The sequence below is a fragment of the Saccopteryx bilineata genome, chromosome X, assembly GCF_036850765.1.
Source record: "Saccopteryx bilineata isolate mSacBil1 chromosome X, mSacBil1_pri_phased_curated, whole genome shotgun sequence".
NCBI classification, from domain to species: Eukaryota; Metazoa; Chordata; class Mammalia; order Chiroptera; family Emballonuridae; genus Saccopteryx; species Saccopteryx bilineata.
In genome coordinates, this window is record NC_089502.1 from 135,916,215 (window position 1) to 135,936,339 (window position 20,125).

General features: G+C 43.9%; 1 protein-coding gene across 3 annotated transcripts in view; it reads left to right on the forward strand.

Annotated features, from left to right (window-relative positions):
- The first annotated feature begins 8,938 nt into the window (after positions 1-8,938).
- The window catches only part of AP1S2 (adaptor related protein complex 1 subunit sigma 2), a 33,882-nt gene continuing 22,695 nt past the window's right edge, over positions 8,939-20,125 (forward strand). For all 3 annotated transcript variants that reach the window (XR_010727833.1, XM_066249450.1, XM_066249451.1), the window contains exons 1-2: positions 8,939-9,075; positions 11,393-11,571. Coding sequence is in view for 2 of the 3 variants with exons in the window: in XM_066249450.1 (XP_066105547.1) it covers positions 11,393-11,571 (179 nt within the window). In the remaining variant the exon portion in view is untranslated. The remainder of the gene's footprint in view (positions 9,076-11,392; positions 11,572-20,125) is intronic.

The window sequence follows — 20,125 nt, forward strand, 5'->3', positions numbered from 1 at the left end:
GGCTCATCTGGTTTGAGCAAGGCTCATCAGCTTGAGCCCAAGGTCATTGGCTTGAGTAAGGGGTCACTTGGTCTGCTGTAGCCCCCCGTCAAGGCACATATGAGAAATCAATCATTGAACAACTATAATGCCGCAATGAAGAATTGATGCTTCTCATCTCTCTTCCTTCCTGTCTGTCTGTTTCTATGTGTCCCTCTCTCTGTCTCTGTCACACACACAAACACAAAAAGAGAGAAGCATTTTAAGTAGAGGATCTAATCTCTATTAGATTTATGTTTTAGAAAAAAAACACTCAAGTGGCCATGTGCCGAAGGAACTACCAAATGGAATCAGGTGCAGGTAAGGAGCTGAGATAGTCCAGTTAATTGGTATGCCTTATTAAGGTAGATGAAAAGAATACTTTACATGCTAAGGTAGGGGAAAGTGGTCAGAAAAATCTAATAAAACTCGAGAAGTAATGAGACAGAGGCTAGTAGTTTTGGGCAATAAAGACTGTACTGTGGGCCTGACCTGTGGTGGCGCAGTGGGATAAAGCATCGACCTGGAACACTGAGGTTGCCGGTTCGAACACTTGGGCTTGCCTGGTCAAGGCACATATGGGAGTTGATGCTTCCTGCTCCTCCCCCTTCTCTCTCTCTCTTTCCCCTCTCTCTAAAAATCAATAAAAAAAATAAAAAGACTGTACTGTGGTGGGAAACACATTACCTAGAGAGATAGAATATAGGGGTTCTTAGCTCCTCATCTTCCACTAACTAGGTAGTATGATCTTGAACAATTTAGCTTCTCTGGGGCTTAATTTACTCATTTGTAAGACAAAGTCTTTGACTAATAAGACCTTTAAAATCCTATTTGTTATATTTAAAATGTGTGTAGTAGTTCTAAAAATTTTTCAAATCATTTAATTAAAATATCCATATATTTTAAATAGTGCTTTAGGATAAATGTTTTAAGTTTCTCCTACAGTATTTAGAAAACAAGGATATAATTTGGTCACAAATAAATTGTAAACTTTGGTTTCTTACTTCTAACAAATAGTTGATAATATTGTTCACTTGAAAATCAGGGTCAGATTACTGGAATGTGCACCCCCTTTTGGCATTTCCTTGGTTCTTTCAGCCTCAGGATTTTTTAAAATCTGCCTTGCCTATTGCCTAATACAGATGCTAGCCTTTGCCAGATAATTGTGTAAAAGACCCACAAATCAGTCTCTTTTGTCCCTTTGATAGATGAGGGATTTTTAATTCTGGGCTCAAATTGTTTGAGAATTCTCTTTGAATTTCAATGTAAATGAGACACATAAAGTAGCACAAAAACCAGGTTTAGACTTGAGAAAAAGAGCTATCCACTTGGAAATTCACTGCCCTCCCTATCACTATCATTCCTTCTCTTTGTTACTAAGTGTGCATCAGCTTGCAAGGATGGCTAGTACATGCTGGCTGGAAAAGTCAATGGTGTAATACAAAGTTTCTCATTTACTCAACGTATAATTGGTAGTAGGAATGATGGTGGGGGTGGTGATTTGTGTGTGTGTGTCAGCTCCATGCCGACATTCAAGAACTAAGGCTGACAGAGACTTAACCATCTTCAAAGCCTAACTTCTGAGGTCACTTTGGGTGTCAACATCCAGAGGGCAAAAGCAAAGTTCAGGAGGGAGAGAGGAAAGAAACATTCCTGTGGAAGAATTTTCTGGGCCTGGCCTTACATCACCTCCATCCAAATTTCATTGGCTCATCTCAGTCCCATGGGCACACCTAACTGCAGGGGTGGCTTAGGAACATGGTCTACCTGTGTGCCAAAGAAGGGAAAGGGCAGACTTTGATTATCACATAGTGGTTTTTGCCAACATCTCCAGGGGTATTGATTCCGTCCGGCTGTTCCCTCTAAACCCTCTCCTTTCTCCCTCATGTCTGTAATTACTGACAAAATATATCAGAGATGATTCTTACTTGGCCTGAGTAATTGGAAAATATTTTGATATTCATCAAGTAAGCATCAATTTTTATGGTGCAACCTTCAAATTTCTCTAAGCACCCTAATTTCTAACTTAGACTATTATATTAGTTTGTACAGGGCATACAATAATCAGATGCCACACTCTGGGCTGTGAATAATGATTTGGATTCAGGTTCATATAACTAGGAATATTACGTGCTTAATGTTTTCAGGCTTAATGAAGTCAGCTACAAAAAATATTCAGATCTCAAGTTACCTTTAGACCATTTTTTTTCTGGGAAAATTATATCACAGTTGCTGGCTTTGAGAACTTCCCAGTTAGATGTCATAGCTTTTTTGCTATACAGAAGTGGTTCTTAAAGTGTGGTCAGACCAGCAGCATCAGCAGTGCTTGGGAACTTGTTAGAAATGCAATTCTCAGGTCTTACCTCAGACCTGTTGAATCAGACACTCTGGGGATGCGACCTAGCAACCTGTATTTTCACAAGTCCTCTAGAGAATATCATAGAAGCACTGGTCTAGTTGAGTTAGATTACTGTCGAAACATTTCAGTTCAAGGACCAGGCCAAAAGAATATACTATCTGAAATTGTTTTGTTGAAAACATATCAAATCTCTCTTAAATTGCTGTGAATTAAGAGTGTTATAGAAAACTAATAGAATGAAAAGATTGCTGAGGGATGTCATTAGGGCAAAGAATTTTTAAAGCTGTCAATCCCACTGACCTGTGGTGGCGCAGTGGATAGTGTCAATTTAGAATGGTGAGGTTGCTGCTTTGAAACCCTGGGCTTGCCCGGTCAAGGCACATATGAGAAGCAATCAATGAACAACTAAAATGAAGCAACTATGATCCCTCTCCCTCTCTCTCTAAATCATTAAAATGAAAATCTTTAAAAATAAATAAAATAAAATGTAAAGCTGTCAGTCCCAGAAATCTAAGGTTCTGTGAAGCAGCTCTAGGGGTTTCCTAAAAGAAAACGTATTAATACATTTGATTGGGGATTGCCTCCGACCATCCAGGGTTTGTGTCCACAAGCCTTGGGATTCTGTGTCGGGAGAAATGGTTTCAGAGCTTTAGAACAAAGTCAACATCTTACTCATCTTTGTACCCCCATTACCTTCTAGAGTGCCCAGCACAAAGTAGATACAAAACAAGCACTGACACCTGGCCTGTGGTGGTGCAGTGGATAAGGCATTGACCTGGAATGCTGAGGTCGCTGGTTCAAAAGCCCAGGCTTGCCTGACCAGGTGGTTACACAGTGGATAAGCGTCAGACTGGGATGCGGAAGACCCAGGTTCGAGACCCCGAGGTCTCCAGCTTGAGTGCGGGCTCATCTGGTTTGAACAAAGCTCACCAGCTTGGACCCAAGGTCGCTGGCACAAGCAAGGGGTTACTCCGACTGCTGAAGGCCCACGGTCAAGGCACATATGAGAAAGCAATCAATGAACAACTAAGGTGTCGCAATGCGCAACTAATGATTGATGCTTCTCATCTCTCCGTTCCTGTCTATCTGTCCCTGTCTATCCCTCACTCTGACTCTCTCTCTGTCTCTGTAAAAAAAATAAAATTAAATTAAAATAAAAAAACAAGTTGTTTTTTTTTTTAAAAAAAAACAAAAACAAAACCCAGGCTTCCCCAGTCAAGGTACATATGTGCTCTCTCTCTCTCCCTCCCTCCCTCCCTCCCTTCCTCTCTCCTCTTTAAAATCAATAAATAGCCTGACCTGTGGTGGCATAGTGGATGGAGCATCAAACTGGAGTGCTGAGGTCATTGGTTTGGGGTCCTGGGCTTGCCTGGTCAAGGCACATATGGGAGTTGATGCTTCCTGCTCCTCCCCCTTCTCTCTCTCTCTCTCTCTCTCTCTCCTCTCTAAAAAGAAAATGAATAAATAAAAAAATATTAAAATCAATAAATAAAATCTTTGAAAAATAAATAAACACTTATGTTAAATGAATGAAATAGTCATCACATGAATTCAGGTTAAAGTAACTTCCACTAATAGTCTGGAGTCAATTTGAAAAAAAGTCCCACTTGAAAAGTTTATTCTAGTTACTATTAAAAAATACTGACTACCTTATGTATGAGGCTAGTCTTTTTCTTTTTTTTTTAGATTTTATTTCTTGATTTTATAGAAAGAGGAGAGAGAGTGAGGGAGTGAGAAGTATAGTTGCTTCACTTTAGTTGTTCATTGCTTGCCTTAATCAGGCAAGCCCAGGGTTTTGAATTGGTGACCTCGGCGTTTCAGGTAAATGCTTTATCCAGTGTGCCACCACAGGTCAGTGTTTTCAGTAGTTGATTTTACCTATGAAATATTAATAATGCCTCCAACTCCTCTAAGAGAGAGAGAAAAAAATTATATGAAGATATCGTGTGTGTTTTATTTCTTTAAATGTCTATAAATGACTTCAGTTATTGCATACTAACCTTTTCAGTGACTAACTCGGCATTTTGACATTTTGGGTTAGAGAACTCTTTGTGGTGAAACTGTCCTATACATTGCAGCAGCATTACCAAGCCCTTCCTCCTCCCCATTGTGACAACCAAAATATCTCCAGAAACTGCCAAGTGTCCCCTGGGGGCGGGGTAAAGCACAATTACCCAGGTTGAGAATCAGTGTGAAACTGGGAAAATGGAAGAATATCTACGTTCGTGCTGTCACCACTCAGCCAAATAAGTAGAGACAAGAATTGAATTTTTGTGGGTGCTTTATTCAGATAGCCAGCGATCTAAGAAAATGGGGGTTCTGTACTCAAAAAATGATCTTAACTCCTTGTCTCAGTCAATCATTTTATAAAGGAAAGAAAGAGATAGGTAAAGGGTTTTAAATTTAGGGAGAAGTTCATTAGATAAAGTTGCAGTCCAGGGATTCTTGTAGTGGTTTCTTCATCTGCTGACCAGTAATTTTTTATCGGCCTCCTTGTCAGTGGGCCTTCCCTCCTTGGAGAATCAGGGGATTAGATACCATTGTGTTTGTGGAGGTCCTGGGCCTGGGGCACAAAGGTGGATTGCTTACAGCCTCAGGAAGTCACACAGGCATACTCATGTATCCAGCTCCTGGAATAAAGCTTTTACTTACAGTAATCATTAATCTTATTAGTTATAACTAAAAACTACTATTCTTAAACTAAATTTCTAACTCTCGAGTTCCCCCTATCAACTGCTCTTACCCAATATTAAAAAGGAAGAGTCATTTTCCTGAATTTTATTCAAAGCGATAAAAGCAGGCTCCAAGATAGAGCACGTGTTTCATATTTCTCTTTAGTTCGTTGTTGAGGACTTTGGCAGTGACAGCTCTATCTCTTTGAAATGCTTTGGTTAACAAATCCTCATCATTTTACACCACTTTTTTCCTAGGAACAACTTTATCTTTGGACATCTTTTTTAAACTTATTTTGATCTTCTACAATGATTCAGCACTGAATTCCATTACAAGGCATTTTTATTTACTAAGATTTAAATAATATAGCATAGACTAGCTGAAAGAACTCTGTCCACGGTCATAATGCAGTGTTAGCACTAACAGAACGGTTTAATACTACTTTCTACATTTTTTTAATAAGTAAAATCTGCAGTAAAATTAAATGCAATAATAACCTTTATTACATCCTACCTCAAGATTCAGTGCATGGAAAAAGAGTCATTACTGCTTTTGAAATTTACTTCCTGGTACCTAAGAATACACTAAAAATTCTATTTCTTGATTTATATTAGATGTTATCTGTTTTCTTACTGTTAGTGCATGAAAATTTAGCAATATTTTTAACATTCCCTTATTTCTGCTTCTCCATATTTTCAATATATACATATTACAATTTTTACTTATATTGTCAGTGCTTAATGATGAATGACATTGCACTCTGACATCCTTGTTGACATCCTCACACTAATGTCCCGTCTTATTGTCCTTGTAGATATACAGTAGATATATAGTTTAAATATTTCTCTTTTTTTCATTTAATGAAATTAAATTTTGAGAGGGAAGGAGATAACAGCATATGGCCATCATTTAACCCGAAACTAAAACCATTAAAAAATTTTTTTTAAAGGTTACATAAAAAGTCTCAACATTTTGTTGTTAGAAGGTAGACTCCCTATTTCACCCTTATCTCTTGCACTTAGCATAAATGAAAGCTAGGCACTTTTTTAAATTTAAGAATCAAGTGATGATAGCTAAACTCATTGTGATTTTATATATATATAAAATCATTATGTTGTACATCTGAAACTAATACAACATTACATGTCAACTATATCTCAATACAAAAATAAATAAAAGCCAAGTTACCAGACATACTTCAATTCTTCCCCTCTGTACACATGGGACAAGGTTACCTACCTTTCTTACCTTCATACCCAAGGATAAATCAGTTCTTCTCTCTTTTGACTTTGTTGAATTTTCCTTTACCTACTTGGGCCCTTGAAACCAAGAACATCACACAGCTTTGCATCAAAAAACTACATGTTCCATGAAACATGTTTCTGTAATAAATGTCTCTTATACAAAAAAAGTATAAAACCTGATTGTTAATTTTCCATAAAAAGTAATTTTTGTCCCATCATTAACAATTAAGCAACCAGGACCACCCAGATAACAAAAGCATAGGATTAAAAAAGATATCCCATTAACATGACAGATGAAGATACTAGGTGAGAAGAAACAAGTATGTAACAAAGCCCACAATTTAAAAACAGTAGAAATCAAAGTCAAGCGAGTAATTACTAACAAAACAGTAACAGAACTGCTTTTGTCTTTCACGGTGAATGCACAATTAGCACTTAATAGTAAGATTGAGGAATAAACCATCTATAATCTACTGAAAAAGACCATCTGCTTCTATAAATTTTGTTCTTACACACTTGCCAAAAGAAGAGAACATATTAACAAAATAATGGACCCTGCACTGTTAATTGCTAGGTTGTTTGCATTTGTGCTGTTGCTATTAGAATTTAATAAGCCATTCCTTCTGCTAAATTAATAAGCAGCCAAGATTATGTAATAGCTGCTTTCAGCCGCTAATTATTTTTCCCATAATTCCTTTCCCTCGCTACATCCAACCCCCACCTTCTCTTGGCTGGGAACACCAGAGACTGCCAATATGTCACCAGCAAGTCTCTCGTCCTCATTTTCAGAACAACAGATCAACATTAGGCGCATAACCAATGAGTTTAAACTTGGAGGTGGTTATCTGAGGAACCTTGAGGATGATGTACGTGTTTTGTACTGAAAAAGAAAAAGCGGTTTGGATTCAGAGGGAGTTATCATGGCCTCACATCTGTTTTGTGTAGGAAGGGAGAAATGGGTCATTAACATGTGCCTTTGGGGTGTGATTAGTCAGGGAACAGAAAGAAATTTGGGCAGGGGACCTAAAGACCTACAGAAACCTAGCTCTGCGCTTGGGTGGACCACCTCTTCAATATTTCAGGATGCATTAATCATATATGTTAGTAGGAAATTTTCCAAGCAACATAATAGTGCTTAATAGAGGAAGTATTATACATTTTTATTTTGCCAAATAAGAGCATTTAAATATGGCCCCAAATCCCTATTATAAACTATCTTTAAAACAAAAAAAGAACACAATCCTTAATAAAAGATTCCTTTAAATTGATTAAGTTTAGCTTTATGAAAAACTTAGCTTTTCTTTTTCACTTTGAGCCATTAAAACAATTCTGGTGACTATGTTTGGGGATCTCCACAAAAAGGGCATAACTCAACAAAAGCAATTTTCCAGCCTCCTTTATAAGAACCTAGGTGAGGGTAATGAATAGCGTTCAACATGAGAAACCCGTGTCTGTTCAAACAAGGTCACTTAATCCCGTGGGGCTCCTGTTTCCTCATCTGTAAAAGATGAGTTGGACTAGATGATTCATCTATTCGTTCATTCAAAAAAGTATGGACATCCATTATGTGTCAGGTACGATGCTCGGCACTACGGCTCTTAACAAATCTATCATTTTATAGTCCTTATCAGTCAAGTCATTTATTAGTTGGGTTATGTACCAAACAGTGAACTAGTTTGGGATGGAAAATAAATAAAATTCAAGATGTGCGAAACAGAGGCTTAATGGGCATGTGGTTGAAAGAGGGATTCGTCCTTACAGGGTTTGAGGGTGAGCTTCTTAGATGTGACATTTGAGAGCAAGGGCATGCCAGGCAGAGCATGTAGTCAGCAAGACTATACTGGAGTCCAGGTGGCTGGAGCGAGCTGGGCGTCTCTCTGTGTGAAGGAAACGGGATCTAGATGATGAAGTGCTGTCTGGGCTTTTCAGCGGAGAACGGACAGTAAGTAAGTCATCAAGTCAACAGCACCGAGCATGGGCGAGGCAAGCCCGGGACAGACACTTGTACAGCTTGGGGTGAAAGATGTGTAGGGATATAGCAATGCGATGGGAAGGAGGGGCTGGTTCCGTACAATTCAGGGCCAGAACAATTGCAAAAGGCCCTCTGCACGCGTGCACAAGGTCGACGACAGACCTGACTTGTTTTCTCCAGGGTGACAGCACTCCCTGTCTCCCCTCATCAGCATCACCGGCTGTCCGGCTTCCCTGTCCCGCCCTCTTGGGACTCGGGGAATTATCGGAGATCGAAGTATGTTCCTCGCGGTCCGGACTTTCCCTACCCTACATAGTAAGGTCGACAAAGGACACCATGCAACCCTGTCTTCCTTCTACCGAGTAGCCGGGACAGTCGCCCGCGAGCGTCCCGAATGCACACGCGGGAGTGCGCAGGTGCGCCGGTTCCAGCCGAGGCCGCTTCCGGGTCACGTGGCCTCGCTTCCGGTCCACACCACGCCTCTCGTAGAGAGCCGGCCAATCGGCTCGCTCGGATTGTGCAGTCAGCTGTGCCGTCTCCCGGACCGTTGGTGACAGCCGAGCCACTCCCCGCGCGTCGCCCGGCCCTCCCCTCCGCTCGCCGCAGCCCCGGCTCCTCCCCCGTCCGGCCCCCGGGGCGGGGTCTGTCGGCTCGCCCTCCCCTAGCCGCCGGAGCCTTCCCTCCACTAACCGGGTCCCCTCCCCACGAGCAACACGGCTTCTCCTTCTCCGCCCGGCGAAAGGGGCTTCCCCTCCGCCGCCGCCGCCGCCGCCGGCCGAGCACCGCCGCGCCCGCGGCCCGCGGCCGCCGTAAGTCCCGGGGGACGAGCCGGGGCGCCGGGGGCTGGAAGTGTGCTGGCGGGGCTGGGGGCGCCCCCGCCGCCCCGCGCGCGGCCCGAAGACCCCACCCCACCCCGCGCCCGGCCGGCCGCGGGGCGCGGCGCCCGGCAACTCACTTCTCCCGGCGCTCGCGGCCCGGGATGCGGGGGGCACAGCCCGGGACGCCGCGCCGGCTCCGCGGCACCTGTGGTTCGGGAAGCCCTCAAGTTTGGTGGGGCGCTTTCGGGGGGAGCCGGGGGCGGCGGCCGCCGAGGACCCTGGGCGCCCCCTGCGCGGCGGCGGATGCCATTGTGTGCCCCGCTCCTCGCCTGTCACCTCGCCGGGGCTCGGGCGGGGATGGAGTGCGGGGCGGCGGGGCGGCTCGGAGATGGCCGGACCGAGGACCGCTGGCCCCGAGCCTGCTCCGCGGCTGAGCCCGTGCTTTTTAATATTAGTCTCGAGGAATTGAGGTGCCCTGCGATTGGCGGCAAAATCAAAGCATTGTTTTTACCAAGGAGAGAATACTTGTGCCTCGCGATTTGTCCCATGTTAGCGCATCGTTTATTTTATTTTAAAGATTGAATTATTTATTCGTCCTATAAAGCGGTAAGGAGCGGGATACAGGACCCTGCTACCGACAGCCTTAAAAAGCCCATGCTCCTTTCGAAAGCAAACCCCCACCCCTCCTGGTCACCGAGGTCCTGGAATACGGGTCTGTTCTTTTCCAAGTTCTGGTAATGGGCTGCTATTGAACGTCCAGTTGATGCTTTAAGCGCGGTCCTCCTCGAATGCCGCTGTATCTTAACAGGACTTGTCTGGCTGGGGAGGCACTCGGATACCACGAATCTCGTTCGTTAATTTTCTGCCAGTGAAGTGTTCGAAGTAAGGTGTAATACGCGAATTTTAACTTTAATAAAGTTAAATTGCCGCATCATAAATTTCTAACTACAGTATCTTGCTGATGCCTGTTTGGATTAGTACAAAAAGCGGCAGTAATTTCTTAGCGAAATTTAGGGCCCATTTTATTCTAAATTGGTTGCGTAAATTCTCCCACCCCATTTTCAAATTCAAGATGGTGTGCTGAATATTAAGAATCAGGCTGGAATCTTACTTGCAGTAACGCTACTAAAGGAACTTACAATAATTAAAAGAAAAAAATACGTATCTGAATTCTACCTTTAAATTAACCTTTGTAGAGACAATTTTTTATTTATTTATTTTTTATTTTTTTAATTATCAAAGACCATTTATTTGTTTTCTAGACCAAAAGAAAAATCTACATTGTGTCTGTTCTAAAGAATATTTTTACTTTTTCTGACTTATTTCACTTAGCATGATACTCTTTTGTCACTTTTAAAAACAGTTGAATTACAAGAAGCTTATCTTGAAAATTAAGCATGTAGACTAATCCAAAAGATTTGCAGATTCCAAATACATATAAACAAAATAGTATAACTGTAAAATACACTAGAATTCAGCATCCACTCCATCTGTAAATGCTTTTTTTTTTTTATTTAAAGGAAGTATTTTGTGTAATATCTCTGAATGTATATAACTTTTATTTTGGCTTTTTAAAGGTTTATTTTCTCTTTTATAATACATTACTGCTTTATTATGTGCATATTTATGTTGGAATTTTTAAAAAGTGAGGTGAGAAGAGATACTTAGAAATCAGGCTTTTATTAAGAAAAACGTGCGTTTGTGGCTTTTTTTGGTTAATATTTTAGATCTTCTTAAAATATGTAAACTTAGAAATAATATTGAATGTAAACTGTAACTGAGAAAAATTAAAAAATAAAATATGTAAGCATAAACTGAAGAAAGCATTCTAAGTGATAACAGCCTGCCTGCAAGTAATTCATCCTGGAACAAGAACAGCCTGAGGGTGAAAAATAGCAGGTCTCCTGTTTCTTTCAAATGTACCTAGAGCAGTTGATGTTAGAAGTTCTCTTTTGATGCACATAGAGAGTGTGGAATGTATAGTCCAGATAGACAATAGTTTCTTAAATTGTCAGACTTGTCTTTTACCTCGAAATTTCCACTTCAGCTTAATGCCTGTTTTTCTTTTTGTTCTGCAGACTCCAAACTCGCATGGAACAGGGTGGAGTGGGGAGATTTGCATCTGGTGGGAAGGTCTTGCTACAAGAATTTCCTGCTATTTTAAGTGGCATAGAAATATTGATGGCTACTAATCATTTGTCAGTTAAACGCTCTGCTCCCCCCCAAGATTCTCTCTGAAATCTGTCATCTTAATCTTCATTGAATCAAAGTGTATTGCATGTAATTTTGATTCTATTTATCTTAACAGATGCAGTTTATGTTGCTTTTCAGTCGTCAGGGGAAGCTTCGACTGCAGAAATGGTATGTCCCACTATCAGACAAAGAGAAGAAAAAGATCACAAGAGAACTTGTTCAAACCGTTTTAGCACGGAAACCCAAAATGTGCAGCTTTCTGGAGTGGCGAGATCTGAAGATTGTTTACAAGAGGTATAATTTTTCTTTTTCAGAAAGGTGAAATAGCAGAATCAAATGTTTGGTCATTTATAATGTGCAAACTGCAAACTTTTGAGAGATAACCTTTATAGATAACGATTAACAAAGATTGACATGAGAATGGTTTTAAATTAAAGATTTGTATTTTTAAAATAACTTGTTTTGATTGGTTACCCAGGCTAACATGATAAAATGAGGGCAGTTGTTTGAAAACTATGTAATTAAAGGCCTAATTATTTTTTTTAGAAAAATTCAATGAATTCATTACATTGCAGGGGGAAATAAGATCAGTATTTTAAATTGTGTGAGTAATTCTCTGAGTTTAACAAGCATTTCCTTTTCTCTCTCGTCTCCCCAAAAATCTATAAAGTAATGACTGATAATTGATATGCCTTTTATCTTTTAGAATCTTACTTAGAAACACCTTGAATACGTGGACTATTTGAGTCATATATATATTTAAATTTTTTTCCAAAACAGGATCTGTTAGTAGTGTTTATTAATTTGATATACACTTGTTGCTGTGGTGAAACTGATTAGATCTGATAGATAATTTTGGTGTGAATAGATTTAAAATTTTTTTATGAACATGAAGCTTTTTTTAAAAAAATTGCAGTGTATGTTCATTAGTGTCTGAATCTCTTTCAATACCTTAAAATAAATTTATCAAGATTGTTCTCATTGTGTTAAAAGAAATGTAATTACTTTGTTTTTTCCCCATTTCTGTACCCTCAGGAGTGATTTGCTGTTTTTAAGATACAGGGTTTCTGCGTGGGAAAACTTCTCTCCTGTGGGGGATGTGTAGGGAACGAACACTGGGCTGCCAGGACGGTTTTCTCTCGGCCTCTGCTCCTCTCCCAGTGGGAACGGGGGCTTCTGCGGGGGGAAATGCAGAGGAAGAAATGGAAATGATAGGACATCGAGAATTTAAAAAATACTGTGGACTCCTTTTCCCAATAGAAGGAATTTAGTCGTCTTTGGGTGATTTGGGGTCCAGTGTTTGGTTTAGTACCTGTTTGAGAAAAATCATAGCATTTTAGATATGGGAAATGTTTTAGAACATCTAGTCAAATGATTTTTTTTAATTGAGGTAAAATTGATGTATGACATTATAAAAAACAACCACTTTTTGCCCCAAAGATAGAACCTTAGATGAAACAAGTAGAAACGGAGGTGCCCTTATGAAAGGAACCGGGGATTCTGTACCCTGCTCACTGGCCCTCTGCCCAGGAGAGGGTTCCTGAGTTTGAAAACCACTGCCGTTGATCAAACATCACTTGAATTTTATACAAAAAATGAGAATTTGGAAGAAGTGACTTGTCCCAGGTCATCTGCTAGGTAGCGACTAACATAGGGGCTACAGCTCCAATCTTAACCATGGAGGCAAAGGATTTGTAGACGGATGAAAAAAGAGCAGATTGGCCTTTTTAACAGAGCCTTTAACTGGAGCATGGGTGGCGGAAGGGGAAGGGGTGAGAGGAACCTGAGGGAGGTGTTAGGAGATCAAATTAAGCCGAGTTCCAGGAGGAAGACCTCTTGCTGTGTGCTCAGCAGGTGGGAAGAGCTGCAACCCAGGTAACTTTGTAAGACGTGGTCACTGCTAGAAGCAGGGAGGAGGGCAGCGACCCAAGGGGAGCATTGAGGGCATTCCCCATTTCTGGTTCCCCCTACAGGCTGCAGGCTGCCGCGGCAGACATGTTGGCTTGGAGATGCCTGTGTGTCTACTGGGAGAGGCCTAGTTTTTAGGCGAGGGCACAGGCATGGACATGGGCAGGGGAGAATGAGGCATAGTGTGTTAGATCACCAATGCTCATGCTGGGGGAAGAGAGGGAGAGGGTAAGTGTAGGGTCAGGAACATGGGGAGGAGGAGGGAGTCACCAGTGCCACGTGTTGCATAAGCAAGTCCAATCAAAAGGAAGAAAACCTGTTGGATTTTACAGTGAGCATTTCATAAAATGCCTGTTGGGGGAACAGCTTTGGTGAAATCGAGTCAGAACTCTCAAAGATATGGGGTGAAGGGTGGAGAGGTGAAGACATTCAGACAGCAAGCAGATTATTTAGGGAGCTTTGCTCTGAAGGACTTGAGGTGATGAGCACCCATAGACATAGGGGTTGGGGGCACGGTGGAAAAAAGCTGTGAGACACTTCAGCTCATTTCTAGATAGGGGAAGGAGTCCCCCGTGTGGAGGAGGAAAATAGCAGCAATGGAATGAATCCGGGAATGGAGACTTCTGCAGGGAAAGGAAATGGCTCATTACAGGAAAGGATAAAAAGCCCTAGTTGGTGTTCCTGCATGCAGCATTCAGCCCACCCACATTGGGCCACTGCTTTTTCTTTCCAAGGTTGTAAAGGCAATGTAACCTGACTGATGTTTACATCGAACTCCTATACATAAAAGGTGCAGTTCAAGAAAATGGCTTTATTGAGATAAAATATACATGCATTTAATCAGTTTTTCTGTGCATCCCCACCATTTCATATTAAACCTCAACTGTTGTACTAAGGACATATTTGTACTGCTCACAAAAATTAGGGGATGTTTCAAAATGATTATGAAGCTATAAAATATCTCCTAATTTTTGTGAGCAGAGCATTTGTTCATTAAGCAAGTGATTATTTGTCTCTAGTCCAGCTCGAGAAAAGACCTATTAAGCAAAAGAACGACTACTTAGCTCCTGAGGAATTCTGAACCAGCACTTCCCTTGTTCTGATCAGCAAGGGATCTGTGCCTTCCTCAGGCTCCTCCATATTCTCCCTCTGCAGCTTTTTGCATACCAGTTGCCCCTCTCCAGAGGAAGTGGTGGGAAGGGGGCAAGGATAAACCGAAAAAACAGACTGAAAGTCTAGGGCTTAAGTTCTGTTCAGTTTGTCCCATTAGCTAGTTTTGTGACTTTGAACAAGTCACTTGGCCTTTGTTGCTCATCTCTAAAATAAAAGCTCTTGAGATCCTTTGAAGACAGAACACTAGACTTTTTTTTTATTCCTATTTTGTGCAGCATATTATGGAAGAGGCACTGGATTAAAGTGTTAAGATGAAAAATATGTTATCTCCAAATTACTAACTTGAGAATTTGTCGTAGAGTACTGTATTGATTTTCTTTACTAACAAAGGAATTTTTAATGCCACCGGGGGTATTGAGAACAGTTTAGTTACATTCACCCACCGTCAGCTGATATTTAGCTGACTGCAGAGAAGTCATATGTTTTGAATATAAGAATAGGCACTTTCAGATGTTCTCTGAGTGCCAGTAATTAGAGTAAGCCTTAATCCACTCTGCTAAAAATAACCAAACATACCTTTCTTCTTACTAGTCTATTATTAATTTTACTTCAGATTTAGACTTACAAATATGCACTAAGAGAACAAAATGAGCTCATTATTCAATTTTTAAAAGACATATCTAAAATTAGGGAGTACACTTCAGGTTCTCTTGGTAATCTTTTACCAAATCAGTGTAACAGTTTTTATCTCTCCCTCTTCAAAGCTGTTAAATTGCTTTGAATATGTTTTAGTTTCTTGCCAGGTGCAGGAGTACTTTATTTAATATAGTTCCTGGCTATAGTTTTTAATATAAAACTTGAGCTCTGAAGTCAAATTGTTGTTCCTGGGGAGTTTGCTCAATTGGGCCTCGGTCTCCTAAATGCAAATAAAGGTATCTCTGGAAGGGTTGCTGTGAGAATTATGTTATCTTATTATTATGCTATTTATTTCCTCAGCTTTCTAGAAAGTTACTTTTTTTCTTAATTCAGTGAAAGGAGGGGAGGCAGAGAGACAGATTCCCACATGCTCCCTAACCAGGATCCACTGGGCAAGCCCACTAGGGGGTGATGCTTTGCCCATGGGGGGGCATTGCACCATTGCTCAGTAACCGAGCTCTTCTTAGCACCTGAGGTGGAGGCCGTGGAGCCATCCTCAGCACCCAGGGTCAACTTGCTCCAGTTGAGCCATGGCTGTAGGAAGGGAACAGAGAGAGAGAAGAAGGGGAGGGGTGGAGGAGCAGATGGGCACTTCTCCTGTGTTCCCTGACCGGAAATTGAACCCGGCACATCCACACGCCAGGCCAATGCTCTACCACTGAGCCAACCGGCCAGGGCAAGACTTACCTTCTCATAATCCTGATAAGTAGATGCTCACCTAAAATGAAAAATTCATTTATTTTGATAGCTCTTTTTCCATTCTGAATGAGAGTAAACATTTAGATATATTGTTGTTTTTTAAATTACTGGTTGGTGCTTAGACACATCAATCCTGGTGATATTTAAATTAATGTTTCTGAATGAGCCATAACATTGAGGACCTTTGACTAGTGTTTAAATGCTGTTTATCTGTAAGTAAAGAGGAAGTACCATGGATAAGGAGCAAGGGTGGTGCAAGCATTAGATTACTTAATAGTAACGTTAAAAAAATCTTTTCATTGAGTTCAGTTGATATAATGGATGTATTAAAGCAAACAAGACAAAAAGGAAGAAACAAAAATAAGTATGTATTCTCTGGACTTGAAATGCCTTTTGAAACTATATAATATTCCAAGATTATACTGGTAAGTGGCTATATGGTGACTTCATGGAAGACATAGTCACATAAGGAGCTGGAGTCGTTTATTTTATTTGGAAATTACGACAAATGAAAAAGAACTAAGTGTGAAAAGCTCACATCCTTTCAAAAAAGGTAACTTCTGTTTTAGACAAAGTAGGCAGATCATTTCTTTTAAAGTTGGTATCATCAGTACATTATATAAAACTGGCGGCCATTTTATTCACAACTATATAAAATGCAATCTTTAGTTAATTGTGGATATGGTCAGATTGGATTTGTGAACATACTGGTATTTCCAGATGAAATTTAGTTTTGAAAGTCCTTTTGGACAAATATATTATATTAGTTTAAATATTTCACTTTCACTGTTGATTTTTGCATCCTCAGGGTGGGGGCAAAGAATTTGTATATTTTTAAGCTTAGAAAGTAAATTAAACTGATTTAAGTGAAAAAAAGAAAAGGAAAAGCAAAAAGGAATTTTACCTGTAACTATTGGTAAATTCTTTCTAATGGAGTCATTTAGCACTCTGTTCATGTTAGCTGGTTTTTAATCTACCATTTTTAACGTCAGTCCCTTTAATGATGAGTTTTTTTTAATTCAGGGCATCTTAACATGCCATTTATATCAATTTCCCCAAATTCAAAACTATTTTTTGAGCATGGGTTCAGTAGGATGGTGAGTTACAATATCCCATTGCCTTTTAAACAAATTAAAACAGGCCAGTGCAGGGAAAAAGAGGAAGCTCTTCATTCAAGTTGGAGGGGGTGCCCTGTCTGTACTCATGATAAGTAAATGCATTCAAATGCCTCTTCCCTAAGATTGCAGGAGACCCACCATTTTAAATAACTTACAAAATGTAGAAGTCTGGTAGAGTGGACATGGCGCTGAGTGTGACAGGTCAGTGTGGGAGATGGCGCTGAGTGTGGCGCTGAGTGTGACAGGTCAGTGTGGGAGATGGCGCTGAGTGTGGCGCCGAGTGTGACAGGTCAGTGTGGGAGATGGCGCTGAGTGTGGCGCTGAGTGTGACAGGTCATTGCGGTAGATGGCGCTGAGTGTGGCGCCGACTGTGACAGGTCAGTGTGGGAGATGGCGCTGAGTGTGGCGCCGAGTGTGACAGGTCAGTGCGGTAGATGGCGCTGAGTGTGGCGCCGACTGTGACAGGTCAGTGTGGGAGATGGCGCTGAGTGTGGCGCCGAGTGTGACAGGTCAGTGCGGTAGATGGCGCTGAGTGTGACAGGTCAGTGCGGTAGATGGCGCTGAGTGTGACAGGTCAGTGCGGTAGATGGCGCTGAGTGTGACAGGTCAGTGTGGGAGATGGCGCTGAGTGTGGCGCTGAGTGTGACAGGTCAGTGTGGGAGATGGCGCTGAGTGTGGCGCCGAGTGTGACAGGTCAGTGTGGGAGATGGCGCTGAATGTGGCGCCGAGTGTGACAGGTCAGTGTGGGAGATGGCGCTGAGTGTGGCGCTGAGTGTGACAGGTCAGTGTGGGAGATGGCGCTGAGTGTGGCGCTGAGTGTGACAGGTCAGTGCGGTAGATGGCGCTGAGTGTGGCGCCGAGTGTGACAGGTCAGTGTGGGAGATGGCGCTGAGTGTGGCGCCGAGTGTGACAGGTCAGTGTGGGAGGTGGCGCTGAGTGTGACAGGTCAGTGCGGTAGATGGCGCTGAGTGTGACAGGTCAGTGTGGGAGATGGCGCTGAGTGTGACAGGTCAGTGTGGGAGATGGCGCTGAGTGTGGCGCCGAGTGTGACAGGTCAGTGTGGGAGATGGCGCCGAGTGTGACAGGTCAGTGTGGTAGATGGCGCTGAGTGTGGCACCGAGTGTGACTGGTCAGTGTGGGAGATGGCGCTGAGTGTGGCGCCGAGTGTGACAGGTCAGTGTGGGAGATGGCGCCGAGTGTGACAGGTCAGTGTGGGAGATGGCGCTGAGTGTGGCGCTGAGTGTGACAGGTCAGTGCGGGAGATGGCGCTGAGTGTGGCGCCGAGTGTGACAGGTCAGTGCGGGAGATGGCGCTGAGTGTGGCGCCGAGTGTGACAGGTCAGTGCGGGAGATGGCGCTGAGTGTGGCGCCGAGTGTGACAGGTCAGTGTGGGAGATGGCGCTGAGTGTGACAGGTCAGTGCGGTAGATGGCGCTGAGTGTGGCGCTGAGTGTGACAGGTCAGTGTGGGAGATGGCGCTGAGTGTGGCGCTGAGTGTGACAGGTCAGTGCGGGAGATGGCGCTGAGTGTGACAGGTCAGTGTGGGAGATGGCGCTGAGTGTGGCGCCGAGTGTGACAGGTCAGTGTGGGAGATGGCGCTGAGTGTGGCGCCGAGTGTGACAGGTCAGTGTGGGAGATGGCGCTGAGTGTGGCGCCGAGTGTGACAGGTCAGTGTGGGAGATGGCGCTGAGTGTGGCGCCGAGTGTGACAGGTCAGTGTGGGAGATGGCGCTGAGTGTGGCGCCGAGTGTGACAGGTCAGTGTGGGAGATGGCGCTGAGTGTGGCGCCGAGTGTGACAGGTCAGTGCGGTAGATGGCGCTGAGTGTGGCGCTGAGTGTGACAGGTCAGTGTGGGAGATGGCGCTGAGTGTGACAGGTCAGTGCGGTAGATGGCGCTGAGTGTGGCGCTGAGTGTGACAGGTCAGTGTGGGAGATGGCGCTGAGTGTGGCGCCGAGTGTGACAGGTCAGTTTGGGAGATGGCGCTGAGTGTGGCGCCGAGTGTGACAGGTCAGTGTGGGAGATGGCGCTGAGTGTGGCGCCGAGTGTGACAGGTCAGTGTGGGAGATGGCGCTGAGTGTGGCGCTGAGTGTGACAGGTCATTGCGGTAGATGGCGCTGAGTGTGGCGCCGACTGTGACAGGTCAGTGTGGGAGATGGCGCTGAGTGTGGCGCCGAGTGTGACAGGTCAGTGCGGTAGATGGCGCTGAGTGTGGCGCCGACTGTGACAGGTCAGTGTGGGAGATGGCGCTGAGTGTGGCGCCGAGTGTGACAGGTCAGTGCGGTAGATGGCGCTGAGTGTGACAGGTCAGTGCGGTAGATGGCGCTGAGTGTGACAGGTCAGTGCGGTAGATGGCGCTGAGTGTGACAGGTCAGTGTGGGAGATGGCGCTGAGTGTGGCGCTGAGTGTGACAGGTCAGTGTGGGAGATGGCGCTGAGTGTGGCGCCGAGTGTGACAGGTCAGTGTGGGAGATGGCGCTGAATGTGGCGCCGAGTGTGACAGGTCAGTGTGGGAGATGGCGCTGAGTGTGGCGCTGAGTGTGACAGGTCAGTGTGGGAGATGGCGCTGAGTGTGGCGCTGAGTGTGACAGGTCAGTGCGGTAGATGGCGCTGAGTGTGGCGCCGAGTGTGACAGGTCAGTGTGGGAGATGGCGCTGAGTGTGGCGCCGAGTGTGACAGGTCAGTGTGGGAGGTGGCGCTGAGTGTGACAGGTCAGTGCGGTAGATGGCGCTGAGTGTGACAGGTCAGTGTGGGAGATGGCGCTGAGTGTGACAGGTCAGTGTGGGAGATGGCGCTGAGTGTGGCGCCGAGTGTGACAGGTCAGTGTGGGAGATGGCGCCGAGTGTGACAGGTCAGTGTGGTAGATGGCGCTGAGTGTGGCACCGAGTGTGACTGGTCAGTGTGGGAGATGGCGCTGAGTGTGGCGCCGAGTGTGACAGGTCAGTGTGGGAGATGGCGCCGAGTGTGACAGGTCAGTGTGGGAGATGGCGCTGAGTGTGGCGCTGAGTGTGACAGGTCAGTGCGGGAGATGGCGCTGAGTGTGGCGCCGAGTGTGACAGGTCAGTGCGGGAGATGGCGCTGAGTGTGGCGCCGAGTGTGACAGGTCAGTGCGGGAGATGGCGCTGAGTGTGGCGCCGAGTGTGACAGGTCAGTGTGGGAGATGGCGCTGAGTGTGACAGGTCAGTGCGGTAGATGGCGCTGAGTGTGGCGCTGAGTGTGACAGGTCAGTGTGGGAGATGGTGCTGAGTGTGGCGCTGAGTGTGACAGGTCAGTGCGGGAGATGGCGCTGAGTGTGACAGGTCAGTGTGGGAGATGGCGCT